Below are 22,503 nucleotides of genomic sequence, written 5' to 3'. Positions count from 1 at the left end.
CAATCCATTCTTATCCCCTTCCCAGGCCTTCTCAGGCTTGAAGGCATCAGGACCACAGGCTTTTTATAATATAGGATAGTATATGTGTGTATGTACATATGTGTGTGTGTGTGTGTGTGTGTGTGTGTGTGTGTGTGTGTGTGTAAATTCACTGGTTAATCTCTTCTGGCCTTTTCCCCTTTCCCTCTGAAATATGTTAGTCTGTTATATGCTTCAATGTCTCTGGATCTATTTTGTTCATCAGTTTATTTTCTTCATTAGATTCCACATATAAATGGGATCATGTGATACTTGTCTTTCTCTGACTGACTTATTTCACAAAGCTATGTTTTTAAAAGGCAACTTCACTAGTAAAGCCCACAACTCCCCATACTATAGCATTCACTCTCTTGCTCTTCCCCACTCAACTCAAAATACCCTGACAGGAGTGGTTATAAAAGAACCACGCTCCAAACACTTTTAAGCCAAGCACAGTAACACAGAAGAAAGACAGACAGAAAGAACAATATTACAGAAAGGAAGAAACTCATTTTAGTTGGTCTTCACAAGGATTAAAAAAACTGTCTGGATGTGGAAGTAAGAGAAGGCTGAATTCACTTTTCCCTCGTACAAAGACTCATCTAAGATTAAAATGGATCATTCATCAAACTCAACCCAATAACTCAATTCTTGTGTACAGTAAGTATGTGGATTTCACTTCAAAGTAGAGAGTGAAGGATAGCCCTAATGTTGTTGCCAGAGGCACCTTAAAGTAAGCTTATTTTTTGAGATAATTTCTAGCTGTGACCCAAAGCTCTGTGCTATGAAATATCAATGAAAAGTAAGGTCAGACATTGTGTCCACCTGCCCCTGAGGCCGCCCCCACCACTGAGGCTCCTGCTGCCGCAGCAGCCCTCGCCAAGGGTAGCAGAAGAGGACTGGGGGGAGTCGGATGAGAATATGGAATTTGGTCTCTTTGATTAATCACCACAAAGCAACTTGCTCAGCCAGCTTTATTTCTGAAAGAAGGAAATAAAGCCTTACTTCTCTTAAAAACACACACACACACACACAAAAACAACAACAGTGACCTTGGAGGTTTTGAGAAGAAAAGTCACATGACTCATTCAGAAATGGCAACCTTCTCATCACAAACTCTGAGTGCCCACTTGGCTGGGAGGACATGAGAGGCCCACATGCGGCAGAACTGTGTGGCCCAGGACAAGTCACTGCCAGCTCTAAGCAGAGGGGCATGGAGAGGAGCCCCGGAACAGCCATGATTCTGAGAAGTTCAGTAGCTGACAGCACTGCAGGATTAAGCAGGGCTCAGAGGTCAGCTGGCCCAGCCCTTACCAATGCATGGCTCTTCCTCAGTATTCCCAACAAGCATCGGATCTGCACCTTGAAGCCTAGAGTGATTGGAAGACTTCCTCTTGTTGTTCATCAGCTGACCTAACTTGGCCATCCTTCAGGCCCTCTGCTATGGACGCCAAGAACGCTGGCTGCTCCATAGCAGGTCAGATAAAGAAAACTAAATGAATAGGGTTAATTATGTGCATAATTGAAAGTTAATTATGTGCATATAATTATGTGCATATGAAAGTGCTTACTATCAGCAGGCCCTTTATAAATGTACTCAGTGAATAATTCTGGCAACAATGAAAGAGATTAGAAATGGGAGGCTCAGTCAGGTTAAATCTCTCCCAAACTCACACACAATTAAGTGGAATTCATTTCTTGGTCCAGGAAATCCCAAAACCACACTCTGTGTGCCCCACAGGATGTCAAGTTCTAATGTGGCTGGAAGAGTTTAAAATGGAGAGACTAGAACTGAGCGAGCAGCCCATGTAGGAGAAGGCAGAATCTCCCGAAAGCATTACCTCCAGATAGCAATACTTACGGATATGTCATCACTGAAGTCAATTTCATCCAAATCAAGGTATTCAGGGGCTTCCATTATTCTTCTTTGCACATTTTGAGTCAGGTCAAATAGTCATAAATTCCTGGACAAGATAGAAAAGAAAGGCAAACGGGGGTGAATTATTTTCCAAACAAAAATTGCATCTATATTTAAACAAAGTGAAAAAGGTAATTGCTGCCAATGCTGCCTTTGCATGCATTTCCTTTGTTTGAATGTCCCCAAGCTGGCTTTCCAGAAACGTCCAATGCCGCTCCTCCTGGCCCCCCACAACCCCATGGCTCCTCAGGGGGTACCTGTGGTCCTCCACTTCACTTCATTTGCTCCTTCCTGCCCCTCCACCCCCCAGTCCTAGCTCAGGTCTAATGCATTCCCTGTGGTCCATATTAGGACTGAGCCAGCACCTGCGACGCCTTAGGTGACAGTAGGACTTTGGGAATGGGGTGCCCTGACACCTCAGGAAAGCCACATTCCAGTGTCTGTGTGGGCACATCCCTGGGTACACATCCCTGCCTGGCCAAGCAACACACACTGGATCTCCACCGCAATAATATAAGTACCAGACAGACACCAACGAGTCAACCGTAACGATACTCCAGGATTTGTAGCACAACCTCCAGTCATCCCTCAAAAAAACATGTTAAAGGAGGCTCTAAGGACAGACTGAAACCACAGAATTATGACTGCGGAGCCCTGCTTCTCGCAGCCCTGCCTGCTGGTGCCAGCGTGACCGAGGCAGGCACCAGAGTGGCCGCAGCCAGCACTTGCCTCGGGGCTGCCCGTGGCAATTCCTTACATCTGTCAGGAAGACGCATCACCTCCCAGTTCATTTTCTCATCACTTATCATCGTCACCGTTGGCGGCGGCAGTGGCACCCACAGACGTCAAGACAGAAATATAGACCTCCCGGCAGTGCCGTGGTGTGCAGCCCTCTCCCCAGAGCAACCCTCGGACGGCGAAGCAGATTCCCCTTCCCGCAACCTGTCTTCCTGACCATAAAAATGGCCTTCTGTACTCAGACCGGAGGAGTCATTTGTCTCCTCCTCTAGTCAGGGGGTATCTTGCAGAGGCATAAGGAATACGTCACTGGAAAGTGAAAATAAATCTAGGCCAATGAAAATGAGCTCATCAATATAAGATCAAGAATGTAAAATTACCTGTTTTAAAAGTAAACTCTTACTCTGAAGACATTGCTTTTTCATCGTACGTTTTTAAAAAGCTATACAAAGAGGAGAATGACAATAAAGGAGAAATTGCTTGCTTGCCATCCCATACCTCAAACCCATCACCTGAGTTTTAGTATTTTCTCTCCTTCCCATCTCACATAAATGTACCATTTTTTTTGTTTTTTTAAAATTATGGCAGAAAAAAAAATTATGGCAGACACAGAATTGGTCTAAGAAAGGATTAGGAATCCCACTACCATGTTCAAATGAGATTATCTGTTTAAAATAAACATTGAAAGTTCTTCTGAAATCACAATAAGGTTTAAAATAAAAACCAATATGTATATATAAATATATGTATTTATCCAGAAATTTTATTATTTCTAGAAATCTAAAACTAGGTCTTAAACACATTGATTGTTACAAAAAATATATACCCCTTTTCTTCTTAATCCTCATGAAGCTTTTCAGAGAAAAACAGACATTCGTACTTGCAAATTACTCAAAATAATGTTCTCTTCCATTCTGCTGGATTCTGAGACAATCCAGGTTCTTTGGATTCCAGCTTGTCAGTAATAGACTTCCTTCCAATCCAATTTCTCTGCACTAAGTCTGTTCTCCACAATGAACTGTTGAATTACAGACTATTCTCATGGCTTTGGTGAAGACAAAGATGATGCTGGGATGCAGACAAACAAAATATCACTAGAAACATGGAAACACAGGGAGATGAAGCAGAGAAATACTCCTCAAAGCAGGGACTGAGTGAGTCTCTACTTATATAGTAACACAAAACAAAATGCAAAATGCAAATGAACACGTCTTAATCAAGCTAATTAACAAGTAATCAGTGAGCCCCTATTTGAGTCCTTCTGACAATATAAAGAGCAACATACACTCAAAGTATAGCCATTCTCATGGGACATATCCAGTGGATAATATAAGTCACTTAGAGACCTGGTGCGTGAAATTCATGCAGGAAGGCAGGGGCGGTCCCTCAGCCTGTCCTGCACCCTCTCACAAGCCAAGCCGGGACCCATCAGGTAGGGTTCCTAGGCCTGGTCAGCAATCAGGACCTATCAATGACCCCACCCCTGCCACTGCCACTGCTTGCCATATGTATGTCACTGACCTCCCCTCCCCCACCACCGGTCACCTCCCTCTGTGGGCAACAGGCATGGGATGCAATAGCCTGGCTGGCCTGGGCCTCCTTCTGTGGGCCGGTCGATCATGGGATCCCCAGATTGACGGCCCTGTAGAGGGAGGCCCTGCCCATCTGGCTGGGGCTCTGCAATCTATTGCCATACAGAGGATGGCCTGGGCCTCCCTCTTTGGGGCGATTGATCAAGGATCCCTCCCCCCCACCAATTGCCCTTCAGAGGGTGGCCTCTGCAGGGCAATGGCGGGGTTCCCTGACCAATAGCATTGCATCTGCTTTGACTGGCCTGTTGCCAGTGTGTGTCATAGCATGGTCGTCCGGAAGGTTATAAGAATAGTCATTCTGCTGTTCGGTCATTCTGTCGATTTGCATATTACGCTTTTATTATTACAGATGATTTGAAAGCAGAACATCTTTACATTTGGACTTGGAGGATGATAGTGAGATTCTTTCTTCTGTAGTCCAGAATACAAGAGTTACAATAGTTAGAGTCCATTGCTGGAAGCCCTGGCCACTGTTCATATTTATCTCAGTGGATGGGATGGTCCAACCTCAAAATAAAGGGTCCTAGCATTCAGAACCCTCCTTTACTTCCTAATGGGCCTCCATGTGCAATGCAGCCATCTCCTTTAAGATGCCTTATTCTACAGCCCACTTCCTTTGGTCTTTTATTTATTTATTTTTATTTTTTTATTATTACTGTTGAAGTATTACACTTGTCCCCTTTTGTCCCCCACTGACCTTTCCCACCCCATTTCCTTGCCCCACCCAGGCCTTCCTCACACTACTGTCTGTGCCCAAGGGTTATGCATATTATGCATATAATGTCTCTGAGATTCATCGTCTGTTCCATGCTTCCATGTCTCTGGATCTAGTCTGGTTTTCTGGATCTAGTCTGGTTTTAAAGCTTCTCTCTTGCAAGGTGCCACTTTGAAAGTATTACATCCTCATTTGTAATGTGCAAAAATCCCTGTGGTGCACCAATCCCAGCCACATTCCCAACATTAATGGCTTCTTTTCAGTTGAGGGCGAGTCCACAGTTGTCCCATGGTCATTGCCTCCTCCTTCCTCATCTGCCCGTCCACTGAGCACCTGGCACCCTTGGTATTCCGGTGAGGAATTAAGGACATGATAGGAAGGGATGAATGAGGTCAGATTAGAGCAGCGGCTGCAAATAATCCAACCTGATAAGGACCATGAGCGAGGCTGAGGGCGCTTTCTCCATCCTGCTCGGCTGGCGCCATTCCACCCTGCAAGGCCCTTTTTTGACGGAGGACGCACGGCTCTGATGGAGTGCTCAGCTATGGAGGGCATACACCCGAGGCCCATGAGCCGAGTCTGGCCCACAGATGTGATGTGTTTGGCCCTAATAGCGTTTTAAAAATAATCAGATCAGTTGCCAACATGTAGACCTTGGGTGATTTCACATTGAATTCTGGACTTCTGGCTTCACTTAAAAAATATCTGAAGCTGTGGCAGCGCAGGTCTGCATTCCGCGTGACGAGAGTTGGCGTCAGCAGAGCTGCAGCTGCCCTACCTGGCCAGGCGGCCTCTCCCCAGCCCACCAGCCCCTCCCATCTGCTCTCCTTGTGGACAGGCCGTGCCCGGCCGTGGAGGCATGTGAGTGTAGGACCTTTCAAAGGAATTCAGTATTAAACAATAAGCACCCCCCTTCTCCTACTTTTTTTTTTTTTTTCTTATTGGTGCCTTCTGCCAATAAGTATTGTTTACTTCATTTGTATTTTAAGATTGTTTTAAATTCTCATACCACAACAACAATAAAATAAAACTTCTTACAAATTAACTACCAGCATGTTACAGTTTGTGCTTTCACAGGGCCTTCGTTCTATCTCACAGTATTAGAAAAAGAAAACCTTCAGGAACATAATAAAGTGTTACGGGATGGAGGTTGTATCTCCCTCCTTTTACAGCTAGAGGAAGGAAGGGATCATGCCTGCGGTGGGCACTGTGGGTTTCCATGGCGGCACCTCCCTGTTGCTGTGAGGAGCGGGGAAGCTGTGTGCCAAGTGCAAGCCCCAAAAAGACCGAAGCCGTCCTTCCTCTGGCCCGACCAGCAGCTTGGATGCAAGAGGACCAATCTTATTCAAGGCCAATGGGAGTGGGTTCACACCTACGGGAGAATATTTCCAGCCTCCCCAGAAAGGACAGTGCAGCTTAAAACCCTGCAGATGAGATTTTATTACTCTGCATCGTAGTTGGCCTTGGGCTGCTTGGGACTCCAGGACCCAGTCATTTATGAATTTGTGCTGCACCCCACCCTCTCAGCCCCAGTCCTGCCAGCGGCAGTCTGTCTGCCCAGGTTCCCTTTTATATTGCTACCCCTACCACCCAACAGACCTCTCATAGGTCTGCCTGCCTTCAGGACCCATGTGTCCATTGCAGCTCAGCTTTGAATTGCTCTTCACTGATGCTGGCAATTTTCGATTTTTGTCATTCAATTAGGCAGGCGTGCTGTGTGTTTAACATTTTCATAGTGGGTAGAGGTGAGGGCAGACATTGGGCAGGGGATGAGACTAGAAAAAAAGTAATTTCAGCTCTACCACTTTGGGCAGGAAAGTTTGTAGGGACGTGCAGACACAGAGCTAGGAGGTGGGCCCTGCATATTGTGCAGAATCTGCTGGTGACACATTGCCCCCCTTCTTTTGATGTGCCCAAAGCACTGGGAGAAACTTTATTCAAACTCCAAACTGACGCTTGGCTGGAGAAAACAAAGAACAAAATAAGCAGCAGCAACTATACTCAATGTCTGCAGGGTTTTTCCTACTCCACGGAGTTTTGATAAGCTGCCAAGAACAGAAGTCCCTCCAGTGCCTGTTAAAGTTTGTGGGAGGGGCTCCTGAGCCTAATGGGTCTATCAACACCATGTCACCTTCTCATGAGTGGCCTCAACGATGGCCCAAAAGCTTCCTTTAAGGGAAGATTCAATTTGGAAAAGAGCTCAAAACAACCATGAGACCTCCTGGATAATAAAAATCAGACAAGCAATTTAAAAAAATAGCCTCCCCCTCTACTAGTCTGATATTCAGGTGATATTTTAAAAATTGTTTTGGTTGTGACTTGAAAATTGACTCTGAAAATAATTCCAAACGGAGACGTCCAAAAATCTGTTGGGGAATGGCAGCATCACTGGAAAAAGCTTGGAGGGGCCAACAAAATTTCTTTGAGGAACTGCACGCCTTTAACATACATGCTCTGGTGTGCTTGGCTCACAATAAAGGGCTTACTGATTGTGATTTCAGTCACATATCACATAAATGGCTCGAATGAAATTCTTCTTAGCATGAACTGCCTCACTCCGTTTTACAAGGAGTCAGCACTGTTTCGTTCTGAAGGCTCGTGTTACACAGATTTCTCCTCTTTTGCCGAAGTCGCTGTTGCCACATTTACCAGTAAACTAGGAGGCCCAGCAATTAAAAGTAAGTTAAGGCTTGTCAAAATAAATGAGCAGAGTACATTCGGTGATGAGGTAACCTCAACTGATTTGTATTGCAACTTCTCTCTTTATTCTCTAATTTGCCAATACTTGGGAAAACAGAGTAGTTCCCTATAAAGTCCTACAAACACACACACACACACACACACACACACACACACACACACACAGCCAAATTTTTACTGGGATAAATTTTCAGTTTGAAAGCCTGCACATAAGATACCAGACTTTCTTTAATATAGTAAGAGCTTTTTTTTTTTTTTTTTTTAATCACAAACTAAGTACTGGAATACTTTGGTGGAAAAAAGTGTAATATATGAAATGTTGTCCCCCGTTGGCTCAGTAGCTTGGCTGGCAAGGAAGCGACTCATTCCAAATGTTGGATTCAGTTTCTTTCGCTCTCTGATTTAACAGTGGCCAGAAGCATGGCAGTGGCTAAATGTCTCGTCCTGAAGCAGAAAAATGATAGAGGCAAGAAACTTCTACTGGAAAGAGGCAACTAAAGGAGAGCCAAGAAGCACACAGGGGGACCCAGAGGGAAGGCACAAGCTTGTCAGATTTCACCCACTTCTTCACTTGCGGGATATTCCTGAGTGCACATGCTGGGGGGAGAGGTCCCTACTCTCCGCGCCGGTGCGGGGCATACAGTACGAGGGAGACAGACAAGAAAGCAAGCCATTAGAATATAATGCAGTCCTTGCTTAGACAAATAAATGCATAGCAGTCTGAGACACCTAACCTAGACCTTGGCAATGAGAGAAGTCTGCCTAGTAGATGTGAAATCTAAGCTGAAAGCTGGAGGATGAGGGTGTGGGTGGAGAGGGAGTTGTAGGGGCAGAAGGAAGTGTTCCAGATAGTAGTGATGTTAGGACAAAGGTCTCAAGGTCTGGGCGGTTCTTAGTAAATGCTTGTCTTGCTAGGTTAAAAGGCAGCACAGTATTTGCAGATGCAGCTGTAACCTGATGAGCTTGACCAGAACCCAACCTGGTAAGTTTAGCCACTGCCAAGAAGAAATCAACATGTAATTAACCAAATAGTGTACATAAGCAATGGCTAAGCCTCCCTTCGGGGAGACGGAGCTTTCTTGCTGCAAGTAAATAAAACTACCTAATGACAACCACGTCTCGTTCTTGACTAGAGCACTCCAAGCAGTGAATCCCTTGAGTTTGGTAATAGTTACAGCATGCACAAAGGCCTAGAGGTGAGAATTCTGAAATAGAATTTCCAGAAAGATGAATGACACTGATTTAGCCTCTATTGATCTTTTTTATCTACAAAAAGGGGGTCTTGAATTGTGAGGGCCATGCTGAGATGATAAGCAGGGGTGGTTGGGGGAGTATTTCCAAAACCAGAGTGTAAACACAGCACATTTCTTGGAATATCAAATTTTCTGGAAAATTTGGAGAAAATATAAGTGCATGTTTGCTATCAAAAAGGAGACTTCAACGGAATGTATTGAGCCTGAACCGTCTCCTGGGGAAGCGGCATTATATTTTCTGTTTGAACACCCACAAAAACATTCACGAAGCAAAACTTTGCACCAGGGTCTGGATCTGTATGCTTTTATATATAATCTCTTATATATGTTTCACAAAGACCCTGGGACACACATACCTTTGTAATGTCTTTCCTGGGGACAAGGAAATCAAGGCTTACAGAGGTTCTTTTAATTGCCTCAGACACGCAGCCAGGAGTTCTGATGTTAAATTTGCTTTTCTCCTTTATTTCAGCATGCAAAACTGCAATGGTAAAGTAATACTTTATTTGTGTTAAACATTTTTTTAAAATCATCTTCACTATATTTTTAATTTGATTTTATTTATTACAACTCTGTATTGTTTTTTGCAATCATATTCTAACTATTTTACAGATGGCAAAGCTCAGAAATGTTTGGCCAAGGTTATGCACCACCAAGTAGGGGCAACATCAGCTTAGACAATCCATGCCCAGCAACAAGCCCAGAGCTCTTCTGATTCACCGCCCCCGCCCAGATTTCTGTGAAACGTGGGCACGTCTTTAAATCATATAGGTCAGAATTCCATAGACATCCTCTCAGCCCTGGGTTGTATTGCTTTTGGTGTTTACCAACTGTAACTCCAAATAAATTGCTCCTTCCTCTCTCTGGCAGAGACTAAATATTATAAAAATAGTAGGAGTGACATCATCATTAGAGAAACATGTATGGATCTCTATTTCCCTAACTTATCTTGCCCACAGATACCACTGAACTCTGGACCATTACTAGTATATTCCATAGCCAAATCATTTAACACTTAGATATCATCTTAAGAGAAAAATCTGATTATGACAATCTTTCCTTGTATTTCATTTTAAAAGGCAAGTAAGATAGTATTGTACTGGAAAACCCATTCTAGATGTCAGGACTGCTCTGACAAATCCCTATAGCGGTTGGCCTTTTTGTAGTTTGCAGCCCTAGCTTGTAGTTTAAAATACTTGCAAATGATTTGGGGGTCATTTAATTATTTCTAAAATCTCAATACAGAGCATGAACCAACTTATACTATAGAATTTCAGAGCTTGAAAAGACCTTATATATTTTTAAACTTATCGTTATTGTTGAAAGTATTACATTTTAAACCTAGAGGTAGAGATACATTTAATTTTGTGTGTGCGTGAGATTAAAAGTGGGTTTAATATTTAAAATTATTTTTTGAAAAGGAGGAAAAATATCCATGCTTGCAGTAGCTGCACAAGAGAAGTAAAAAGAATGTACAATAGAAAAAAAATTTATAAACATACACATAAACACAAGATAAAATATATTGTGTTCAGTTCTAGATGCCACTTCTTAAGAAGGCCACAGGTAAATTGGAGTGTCCTAAGAAGAGTAAGGAAGTCAAGATAGGCTGTGTTTGGAAAACCAGTTCATGTATCACAGCTAAGGAAACATCTAACTTGCAGAGACAAAAAGCACTCTCCTTGCGCTCTAAGGACCTAAAGAGCCATCAGATAAAAGGAGAATCTGCCTTCAAGGATAGACCTTAGAAGAAATTTCAGGGGTGCCAAACTCAGCAATGACTTCCTATCAATGACACCTGGAATGCGCTGATGTGGGGTGGCAGCTTTCTGAGATCACAATCACCCCACAAGAACCTGTTCATATAGAGGTCTGGAGGGATCTTAGAGGGAGGGAAAACAGGATCACACATTGGGAAGGAGGAATAGGTAACTTTCTAACTCAAAGATTCTGTGTGGTCTGAGATGGCAGCAGAAACACCCCTGAAACAAAACCAGGACCTCAGGACAGTCCTGACCCACTTCAACCCCTCTCCAGGGTGCTACAGGACACTCTCTGCTGAACTTCCTTTATCTGACATCCTCAGCCATCCTGATCCCACTAGGAATGTGAATAAAATATGGAGGTGTAAGGGAGGGGAGGGAGGACAAGGAAGGGGAAAAGGAGAGAGAAAACACTTAAAAAAACAAACCAAAACGGAAATGTTCATTCAATGAGAATATGATTTACTCTCTGTTGTAGATGAAACTTATTGATTCCACAAGGACAAAACTATGACCTAATGCGGACCAAACAAAAAGAAAGTATCTGGGAAGAAAAAGGAAACATTTCTAGCACTAGGAAGTTGAGCCTGGGCTTAAGCCAACTGTGTCTTGCACAGGCTTCTGGAAAGGAACTATGGAATAATTTGGGAACTGGATCCCTTACACAGTCATGTACAGGAAACTATCCAAATCCAAGTTCCAAATTTTTGGCACACCTGAAGTGGTCATGCTTTGCTCCTGATTTTGCAAAGATTGCTTGATTTCTACAGTGGATTTGTTTGGCAATTATTATTGAGAATGTATGGAATACAGATGACAATCCTGATTCCCATTTTAGAGCTGAGTAGACATAACAGCAAAATGCATGGGGGGCATTAAAGACTATCCAAATCAAGAGTCAGTTGTCCTGGCTTCACACTCATACCTCTCAGTGTTTGCGAGGACTAAACGTCTGGGCGACACCAGACCAGTGGTGCTCAAAGTTCAGCGTGCATGAGAATCATCCCCAAGGCTTATTAAAACAGATTGCTGGGTCCAACTCCAAGAGTTTCTGGTTCAGTAGGTCTGGTTTGGAGCCTGAGAATGTACATTTCTAACAAGCTTCCAGGTGATGCTGGTTCTGCTGGTCCCAGAACCACATTTGAGAACTGCTATCTAAGATCAATGACTTGTCCCAGCCCGGGCTACATCTGCACTTAATTAAAAGGTGGTGACCTCTTCCCCACAACCCCCATCTCCACAGATGGTAACTTCATTATGCAGGATCCATGCCTAGTGCCCTTCTGATTAAACTGACTCAGTGGATTCACTAAGCATTTCCCATGAAGACCACCCAGAAACCTCAGAAGGTCTCAAATTTGTGTGTGTGTGTGTGTGTGTGTGTGCGCGTGCACGGGCTTAATTCTCAGTACTATACAAGGGACAGACGTTGAAGTAGAAACCCTATGAAATTTGGGCCTGTGTTACTTTAAAATGTCCTTTCTCCATAGCACTTCATGGCAGCAAATGTTTTCTAAGTTTCTCCTGTTAATGAAATCCAGGTTTAAAATTTTACATGCAGCCTTTTTAAAGTAAGAATCTCAATGTAGGGCTGTCCAATCATCAGAACTATAATATAACAGATCTCATGTCTACTAATAAAGGAGGAAAATAGAAAAATGCAAGAATCTAATAACAATTAGCTTAAAATTCAATGATTACATAGCATGTACGCATCATAAGATATTTAAAAGTCATGGAGTCTAGAGCAGACCAAATGCATATATTAGCTAAATGTGAAAAATAAAATCCTGCCCATGTATTTTCAAATATAATTATAACTAGAAGCCTGATGCACAAAATTCATGCATAGGTAGGGTCCCTAGGCCTGGCCGGTGTTCAGGGCCGATATTGGCACCGGCTTTGGCTGGCCTGGGGCCTACAGGCTGAGGGCAGCTCCTGCATCTAGCATCTGCCCCCTGGTGGTCAGTGTTCATCATAGCAACCAGTCGTTAGACCAGTAGTTCCGCTGTTTGGTTGATGTGCATATTAGGTTTTATTATATAGGATGTGTTTATTTTTATTGAATCCAAATTCAGAAATCATATTGTTAAGATTTTATCAATTCCTTCAATTAAAATGTTCCAGTTTAATAACCAAAAAAGGAAATAAGCTCCCTATAAAATAAAGGTCCTTTTTTTCTGAAGAAGAGTATAGTTTGATATTTAGGTGATTAAGCAAGCATAGTGGGCTAAATGTCTGTAATAACAATACTGGCAGATCTATGCATACACAGAAATTGTAATTTAGCAAAACTAATTCTTTAATCCAATGCTTTTATCTAGCCCCAATTTACTAAAGACACTTAAAGGAAGGAAAATGAACAAAATACGCTTCTATTTTGTATGAGGTAATATGATTAACAGCACAAAAACTGCACACTGCATACTTAAGTAATGCATTTCCAATGTGGCAAAGCATTTCAAGAAAAGCATAAGAGGAAAACACAAGGTCACTGTTGAGTATCTGTAGGAATTCAGCTAGGAAGTGGGACCCACAGTTTGCTTATGCCATTTTTAACACAATACCCTGCCCAGAGTAAACATTTAATATTGTAATATTGTTTACATTGAGTTCATATCCAGGCTGTGATCACTGAGTCATTGTATACATTCTACTGAATAATCTTAGTGTTGTACTAAACAACAAATGCTGTGATGACTGTCTGTGTTCATATATCTTCTTCTTGCACAAGTTCCCTCAGAAGCCTATTTTGGGGGGAGGAGTCAATCATCTTCCAGATCCCCCTTTCAGAAATGGTCTATTGACGCGAGCCATGGAAACCTTAGCTGCACTTTCCGATGATGGGGCTCATTTCCCACAGATTAAAACTGAGTTTTTAAATTAGCATATGGAGAAAGAATAAAATTTGCAGGCTGTAGTGTAGGCTTTTCCTCTTTAGCACCACAGAAAGACACCAACTTCACTTCGTAATTCACCAGCATAAGCAGGAAAGGACTGAAAATAGAGAAGCCTGAAGAGGGGGCTGTGAAAACAGCTGGATAAAAGACACAGGCTGCCAAGTCGTTTAAGAAACAGATGAAGATAAAGTGAGAAATCCAAAGTGGAGCAATCAGCCACATTAATAAAATACTGAACTTGGCCCCTCTAAGAATTTCTGAGTCATCCTCTCCAATCCACATGTCGCCATATGTCATCTTCTTTCTTTCCGAAAGGAGACGTGACACCCAGAAACAAAGGCTAAAATGGCTAAAGGAAGCATATGGATCAGAACTAAAAATACTTTCCCATAGTAAAACTCTATCTGCTTGCTTCCACAGTTAGGCAACACAGGTAAATTCTGTTAGAGGACCAGGGGTATGGACCATTCCCTGCATTCGAGTGTTCTGATTTTCCAGTATAAATTAACATTGGGATGTACACAGCCACACCAGCCATCCAAAACGCAGCAACCACCTTCAAGGAATGCTTCTGACAGTCCAGGTTTTGAGCCTCCTTCAGGTGGTGAGCAGTTGGGTGGAGCTTCTGCAGGTAGAGCAACACAAAGTGTAACATGACCCAGATGGCCAGTGAGGTCATCAGGACTGTCAGAAGTGCAAAACCTTGCAACCAGCTGAATCCAACATGAAACCAAAGGAATAAACAATTTTCATGACATTCACCACTAAGTTTTTCATGAGTTGGACAAATAGAAGACTGAAGATCAGGAAAAAAAAGATGTTTGCAAATACCCAGTGATGCATTTCCTGGTAGCATAAAATAAACACACATTTTCAACTAAGCTCACGAGGATGAGGGTGGCACAAGCAATGATCTTGAGCATGACTACAGATGGCTTCATGATAACTGGCAAATCGGTGATCTCAAAGGTCTTCTCTTCAGTTTAAGTCACAAGGCATTCCAATAACTGGTAAGAGGTCTTTAGTGAGAAGAATTGCATTGTTTTTAAATCCACTGAATGTTGACAAAATCATCTACTGGTGTCACCCTAACAGCTCAAAGATGGTCTGTCAGAGATTGCTCCAGTGATGAGCTGCTGAAAACAGAATAGCTTTCCAAGAGGATTCTGTTTTATCATCTCTGGGGAATTAACTGTGATGAGAAAGTTTTAGGTATCATCACTTAGTTAAAAGTTCTCAGAAATATATTTATAACACTGTAATGCAATTTCCTAGATGAGTATCATAGGTTTTCAACAACCATGAGGGAGAGAATAAATTTGTGCCAGCGAAGGAAAGGTGGTCAGTGGCTAAAGTGACCCTTTTCACTCATGGGAAAAAATAAAAGTGTGTGTACCTGAATAGCAATGATGATTTTCAAATAACCAAATTATTAAAAAAAATTTTGCAAATTACCAATGACAGTAATAACATGATAGAGATTTAACAAGATCAGTAGTTTTCTAGTTTCTCTACCATTTTTGGAAAGTATGAATAGTCTTACCTGTTCTGGTGATCTCAAGTGATTGTGATTTTACAAAAAAGACGATAGAAACTACTTGGGAAGGTAGTAGAGGAGGAAACAAAGAGAGAAAGAAAGGAAGAGAGTGATTAAGGAGACTCTTCCCTCCCCCAAGGGTACAAGAGGCTAAAAAAATATTTCTGTCCTTAGTATGATTGGAGAGTATAGACCAAGGACAGAAAAATGATATTGAAACACGTTGCTCAAATAATCTGACAATAACTCATTTTTTTGTATGAATTCTCTTGGCCAAGCATGTCATAATGATCCATTCTGGGGACAAGCTACTTTCCCTCTATTTATAACTTTTGCTGTCAGTCATCCTATCCTATACTGTCACAATACATGCTTCAGTCCACCCAGTGGTGTACTGGAGCCAGCTTGCACTGACTTGAGCAATTATGCACATCTCTTTCCAACTCTGCAGTCAGTAACTTCATGTTAGGAGCTTGAAATTGGGTGTGCTTGGAATATTTACACCATGGGAATGAGCAAATGCTACAAATCAGGGTTTTTGAGGAAAAGGACAATTGTTTTCCTAGACAACATTGGCCTAAAAAAAGATTAGAGTTATAAAAAATTAACTGGTATTTTATCTATATAAGGGTAAGATCAGTATTTGGCACACACCAACCCTTTAACTAAGGGCACGTGTAGGAGGTTTATGATAGTGTTATCAGCCAAAAAAGTTGGGCCCCACAATTCCATTGGGAAGGATGAGCCTGGGGGACTAACACTTCCTATCAAAGCCTTGATCTTTCATCAGCTACAAAGATAGGAAATCAGTTCAGAGACCTGATACAACATTTTTCTTTCAAAAAAAAAATATTCATTACCTTGGTGTCAACTGTACTCAGTCAAAATGGCTAAGCTTCCAATGATGATGATAATAATAAGATAGTAATAATAATAAGACAATAATAATGCTCATATTGGCTATCATTTAATACCAATTTGAGCCAGACACTATATTGATGTTTGGCTTTATAAAGTTAACCTAACATAATCCTTAAAATCATTTTCATTTCACTGATGAGGAAACAGAAAACCAGAGAGGAAAAGTAAATTGCTCAAAGGTACTGAGTAATGGACACAGGAATCAAAACCAGGTATGACTGATTCCCAAACCACCAGTTCTTCATCACAGCTTTTCCACATACGCTGTCAGATGGTGGATTTTCTGCTGACTATTCTTGATCTTCCCCTAATGACTTACAATTTGTATACTCAACATACAGAGGCCATAATAAACTTTTGAGAAGTGAGTCCTAAGGTTTATAATATACAAGTCATACATGTTATTTGGATAGTAATTAGTCATCTTCCTCCTCCTCCAATGATAACAACACACATGGCGGGTCTTGGAGAGATCTTTAAACATTCTGCCACACCAGTTCAAGATGCCTTACTTGAAACAGAAAAAGACTGTTTTCAAGACTCCCCTTCCTGCCCCCATAGGCAGCATGAACTAAGAAATTGTCTTTGGGATGCTATTTCTCAAATATGTCCAAACAATTTATGGCAAGTAATACTGACTTCTCAGGGCTAAAAGGGTTAAAACAAATGTTTTGTAAACTCTCCCCACCTCTCACCAAAAAAGGCTTACATAAACATTAATTTTTCAAATGATCAGCAAACATATAATATGTCCCTTTGCATTAGGGCAAAAGTGTAAAATATATGTTTTTTTTCCTCCCCCATAGGGTTCAGAAATAGCATACATTAAAATATAAGGGAAGTAAAAATAATTTTCATGAATACTGGCTTGATTGATGGATGATAATACTTTTGTTCCCTATGGCAAAGTAGGGCTACAGAGTTATCTTTGTAAGACTGAATCAATTGGTTGTCTGCTGAGAATCTATCTTGATACACTGGACTCTAAGAATGATACACAGGAGTGGAAGCCATTGTCCCTGACTTCAAGAGGCACATAGTCTAGTTGTAAGAGCACAGAGATGTATAATGCATGTGTTATTTATGTCACTTATCATAAGGTATATTTAAATAGGTATTTATTAAAAATTAATAAGTAATGAATAATATGATATAATAAATTGTCTGGTCGTGAGTTTAAAAATTAAAACATTCAGACAAGAAAGGGACTCCTATGGTTGGGACTATTTTTAGTCTTTAGTTCACAGGAAAGGAAACTGAAGCTCGGAGAAGTTAAACCACTTGCCCTAACCAGCAGGAAGAGATGGCACTGGACTCTGCAGACCTCTGGCTCTCAGCGGCTCTCCTGAAACAGAAAGGGGCGGGGAAAGCAAAGCTGACTGGATTGTGAAGCAGAGGTGCCGAGAAACCTGTGCAATTGCTGAGCCCTGACAGCAGAAAAGCCATTTCTCAGCAGGGCCCCACGTCCGAGGGCCCAGGCAGCAATGTGGCATCCTCCACCGAGGAAGTCAGTGGTCATGTGTATGCTTCGAGGAGGAAGGAAAAAAAATCTTCCTTGGGACACTGAACACAGGCTCTGCCAACCCAACTTCACTGAGGTCATTTGAGAACTGAGGAGTTCAAAGGTTCTTCACAGCTTCCATTTACTTTGGCATAAGATTTAACAGAAAAAGAACTAAGGGAGAACATATATGGCCCAGGCTGTTTTCCAAATGGCAAACTGCTGAAGTTATTTAGAATTTGCTTTAAGTCCCGATCACATGTAAAGTGGTTCAGATGTAAATGCTTTCCGCGTGGCTTAAGGCGATCCAGGCCCCCTCAAACGCACATGTGCTGTTCTTATAGGAAGGCTGCGGATTCAAAATCTTTAAGTTCTTTGGGTTCCTCATGATTAGAGGCTGCTGTTACTTCATGCAGTGCTGGGTTGGCAGAGGAGAAATAAAGCACACGGCTTCCTGTGGGCATCAGGTTCTCACAGTAGCCCAAAGATAAACAAACCTTGCCACCCGTGGGAAGGGCATTTACTCCTTTAAATTGAGTATGTAATAGAAGTAAATGTCTTTTAAGAAGAGATGCCTGAAACTTGATTCTGAATCTATAGAAGGGCACTAATTTATTTTAATGAAGATCAGTATAGAGCATCTGGGGGAGGGTGTGCCTTCTTGAAAGCAGGCTGGCCTGACCAAGCTGGATGGTTTACTAAGAATGTCTCACAGAAAGATGCTGCTTAAAATTATCTGATGTGTTCCCTGGCCAGGAGCAAACTGGTATTTTTATATAGAACAAAATGGAGGGGATCGTCAAATCTTTTATCTTAATCAATGGCTGCTTGAAGTTATTTTCAATTCTCTCTTAAGGCAGTGGTTTCGTGACCAGCCAGGTTAGGACTGAAAACCCCTTGTCCAAATTAGGAGTGAAGAGGAACGCCAGGCTGGCTGGGGCCCCAGCAGTTAAATGGTAACTGCCTTTTAGATCTACTAATGCTGCTAATTACAATACATTAGTGTGCTCAGTGCTGAAAAACGTGCATACTAGCTCCAGGCCACGCTGGTGGGGTAGCTACGACTGATTAAGCCTGGCCCTCAGCTGGACCCTTCACACACATTCTCTCCTGAAACCCGCACAGTAGCCTAGGAGGTATGACTGGTTTCAATGCGGCCGAGTCACTTGCCCAGTGGGTTCCAGTTGGTACATGATTGAAACAGGAGTCTCATCGGGTTTGTGTGGCCCCCAAGGGCAGTGGGTTGGCAGGGCCTTGAGTAGGAACGGGGAGAAACACTATATCAAAACGCTGGAAGTAGCTGGGCAGCAGAGAAGAATGAGGAAATTTGAGAATCAAGCCTTTAAAGCCTCCAAGTATTTGGAGCCCAGTACAAGAGAGGTAAGGAAGAGCCTGCACTTAGAGAAGCTCTGAGAGTATAATCTGGGGAAGCCTCTAAGTCAGAACTAAGGAGAATGGGAGAGGAGAAGCTTCCAGAAGAAAAGGGATGGCTTTATGGTGCACAGGGAAACCACTCAGCTCTTCCCACACCAAAGGTGCCAGAGGCTGAAAGGCCTGGTGAACCAGGAAGCAATGTGGAGGTGGCAGTGCCTACGCTGGCACTCTCCAGGACAAATTATGAGTGACAAAGTCTGCCTTTAGAAATCTGAAGCCAGAAGACCTGAGGTTAAATCATATGTGGACTATGAAAGGTTTGTTGAGTCGTATCTACTCTGACCTCAAGTTCCCTACAGACAATGACATATATACTAGTAGAGCCATATATGTGCAAGTATATACAAGCTTGTGTATATACATATGAACAGACATATACATAGACATATCTGTTTATGTTTACTCACGTAGCTAAGAGGAGATCATAGAGGCAAATGAAACTGTGAACCCAGTCTGAAGATTGCAAGGTGTTATATTCAATTGCTAGTTTTTGTATTTATCTCCTAAAATCACATGGACAGTCACAGAGGTGTTTTCTGCTTGTGACCGGAAGGTGCTATGTGGGCTCTTTGCCAAAGATTGAAATTCTAAACACACTGTCGGCAGCATAAGCTAGGTTACTTGGCAAGCAGCTATGGAAAATTCCCCGAACCTTCTCCAGCAGAGTCCATCCCTGAGCCCCTTGGTCTCTATTCTATCCCTTAAAGATTAACTGATCTCTGGCTTTTTGGACCTGACCACAAAACTGACAACCTACATCAACCCTACAAATAAAACCGATCGCAACTTTTCTCCCCTCTCATCCAAAGGAGGCACCTCTATTCACTATTGCCGCTTTCCTGTCCCATTTTACTTCTTAACCCATCACAGTTTTGTTTCTACTTCTTTTCCTCTGAAAATGATTTAGAACAAGATTACCTCCTACCAGTAAGTCCAATAGCACCTGGTGCTGTCTCACATTCTTTCTCTTTTTATTTTAAGGCTGTTATTTTTTTCCTCCCTATAGATCAAAAGTCTTGGTCCAATTCTTTTCTCACTCAGCCACAGACCCCTATGTGTGCAGATATCCATCTGCTCCTGGACATTTCCACCTGGATATTCATCGGCTGCCCAGCTCAGACTTAACCTCACTTAGCCACACCATCATTCTCCACTCAGTTAAGGTCACAGACTTGGGTGTTATCCGTGGCCCCTTTTTCCCTCCACTGCAAATTCAATCATCCTGTCACTTAATCATTCTGTCACTTAAATTTTTAGCCTTTCATCCTTCCTACCATTTTCTTATTATAGCTTCTCATTGTTTTTTTTTGTTTGTTTTTTTGTTTGTTTGTTTGTTTTTTGTTCCCCCCCCCCCCTGGAACTAATTTGAGAAGGAAAAGACTAAAGGCATGGAAATTAATTTTTTTTTTTTGTGCTTCTTCAAAAATGCTCAGTCTATACAACTCTCCAAGTGACTTAAAATGCAAAATTGGCCTTGTCACTTTGGTACTGAAAACGCTCCAGTGTCTTCCCACTGCCTACAGGACAGTTGGCCAATTCCTTCACCAGTAATATAGAGTCAAGCATTCTGGGTGCCTGCATACTGTTCAGCTCCTACCAATCTCTGACTCACACTGGAAACTTTAATGATACTGATGGAGATTCTGTGTATAGCCCATGCTGCTCTTTGTCCTGGGGTTCTGGCTTATGCTGATATCTCCGTGTATATCCTTATTTTCTCATTATGACCCCAAGCCACCCAAACCTCCATCATTGCCTTTCCATTTGCCAATGAATGGTGCAATCATTTGCCTATTCACTCAAGCAACTGTATTTCCTAAGCTCCTTTGACAGCTGACTGACTACCTGATAGGTCTGGCCAAAGGCAGGCTGGGGTGACAGATGAGAGGGCAGGGAGAAAGTACCGTATTTTTCGGACCATAAGACACACTTTTTTTCCACCAGAAGTGGGGGGGCGGGGGGAAAGTCCCTGCGTCTTATGGTCCAAATATAGCCTACACATATACTTTAAAAAAAAAGTTTTTTTACTTGCCCAGCTCTGTGTGGTCTCTGTGTGCTTGCCTGGCTCTAAAATGGTTCTAAATGCTGCTGTTTACTTTACAGGGTTGATTACATGTGTTTATGACTGTGATGTTGGGTTTTAATGCACATAAAATATTTTAGGACACTATTTGTTTCAGAATCTTTTTTTCTTCATTTCCCTTCTCTAAAAACTGGTGTGTCTTATGGTCCGAAAAATACGGTAAGTCTCTCTCCATCTCCCTCTCCATCCCCTCTCTCATTTTCATTCTTTTTCCCTCTCCCTCTCTCTCAAACACTCTCTTGTCCTGTCACAGGCAGTGTCTCCCATATGCTATCATTCCCATAAGGCAACATCACTGGCATCATTCTCCAATGTTTTAGAAGGCCCTAACTTGCAGGTGATTACAGACCTCTTTCCTTTGTCCTTTCAGCTTGAGGGATTGGTCCTAAGGAAGCATTCATGGCTATACCTGACTTCAAGTTTAGATTGTCTATCTGCCTCTTCTTCTTGTGCAAAATTCCTGTGCAAATTACATTCAATATACTTACCATAACAATATTATTATCACCAAGAGTAAACCCCACGGTAGACTATGAACTTTGGATGATTGAAATGTGTCAATGTAGGTGTATCAACTCTAACAGACATTCCACTCTGTGGGGGAGGCTGATACTGGGAGGGACTATGCATGTGTGGAAGCAGGAAGAATGCAGAAAATCTCTTTACTTTCCTCTCAAATTTACTGTGAACATAAAACTTCTCTTAAAAAGTAGTCTTTTAAAAATTCTATTTAGCACAACCTTATAAGTTTACAATTTAGGAAAAATTAGATCTAGAAGGGCCTAGTGACTTCCTAAAGGCCACCCAGCTTTCTAATGGCAGAGTTGAGAAGAGAACACAGGTCTACTGAGTTGTTCTGCCTGCCACATTTTTCACATTTATTGAAAAATAAATAATAGTAAAAAACAAATGAAATAATATTAGTAAAAAAAAAAAAGATTTAATTTTTGACATTAAAATATTTAATTTTTGACTTGACCTCCAGTTGGCCACCCGTGCATTCATACCAAAGTCCAAATGACTTCATGAGTGAGACAGTCAGAACACAGGTGTCCATGTTCATCACAAGCAGGCAAAAGACATGGTGGTTCAAATAATACATCTGCTTGAATTCAATTATTTAGAATATGCATCAAAAGTTTCACATCTATGTCAAATGTCTGGACAATAAGAAGTTGAAGATACATATTTATTTTTTCAGATGCATTATCTTGGATATGTGACTTTAAGAAACTTTTCAGCTTCAAACTAATTTAAATCTATCAAAAGATATTTTTAAACTCCTCACCAGCTTCTACTACTAGTCTAGGTGCTAGGGAAACAGTGATTATTGTGGGGGTTTTTTTTTTTCTTCCTTTTCCCCTCTATACCCAACTGATGTTGGATCCTCAATTTAAACACTTGAGTTTAACTCTAGCTCCCCCCTCATT

General features: G+C 41.9%; 1 protein-coding gene across 5 annotated transcripts in view; it reads right to left on the bottom strand.

Moving 5' to 3' along the window:
• Positions 1-22,503, bottom strand: part of LOC118703442 (synuclein alpha interacting protein) — a 138,236-nt gene that overhangs the window by 64,539 nt on the left and 51,194 nt on the right. For 4 of the 5 annotated variants that reach the window (XM_036410386.2, XM_036410387.2, XM_045571878.1 and 1 more), the window contains exon 2: positions 1,880-1,982. In XM_036410386.2, the coding sequence (XP_036266279.1) occupies positions 1,880-1,936 (57 nt within the window). In that variant the 5' untranslated portion in view covers positions 1,937-1,982. Of the gene's footprint in view, positions 1-1,879; positions 1,983-22,503 lie in introns of those variants that run through there. The other variant, XM_036410389.1, reaches the window with a different exon arrangement.

The sequence above is a fragment of the Pipistrellus kuhlii genome, unplaced genomic scaffold (genome assembly GCF_014108245.1).
Source record: "Pipistrellus kuhlii isolate mPipKuh1 unplaced genomic scaffold, mPipKuh1.p scaffold_m20_p_4, whole genome shotgun sequence".
NCBI classification, from domain to species: Eukaryota; Metazoa; Chordata; class Mammalia; order Chiroptera; family Vespertilionidae; genus Pipistrellus; species Pipistrellus kuhlii.
This window is presented reverse-complemented; position numbering and strand designations above follow the sequence as displayed.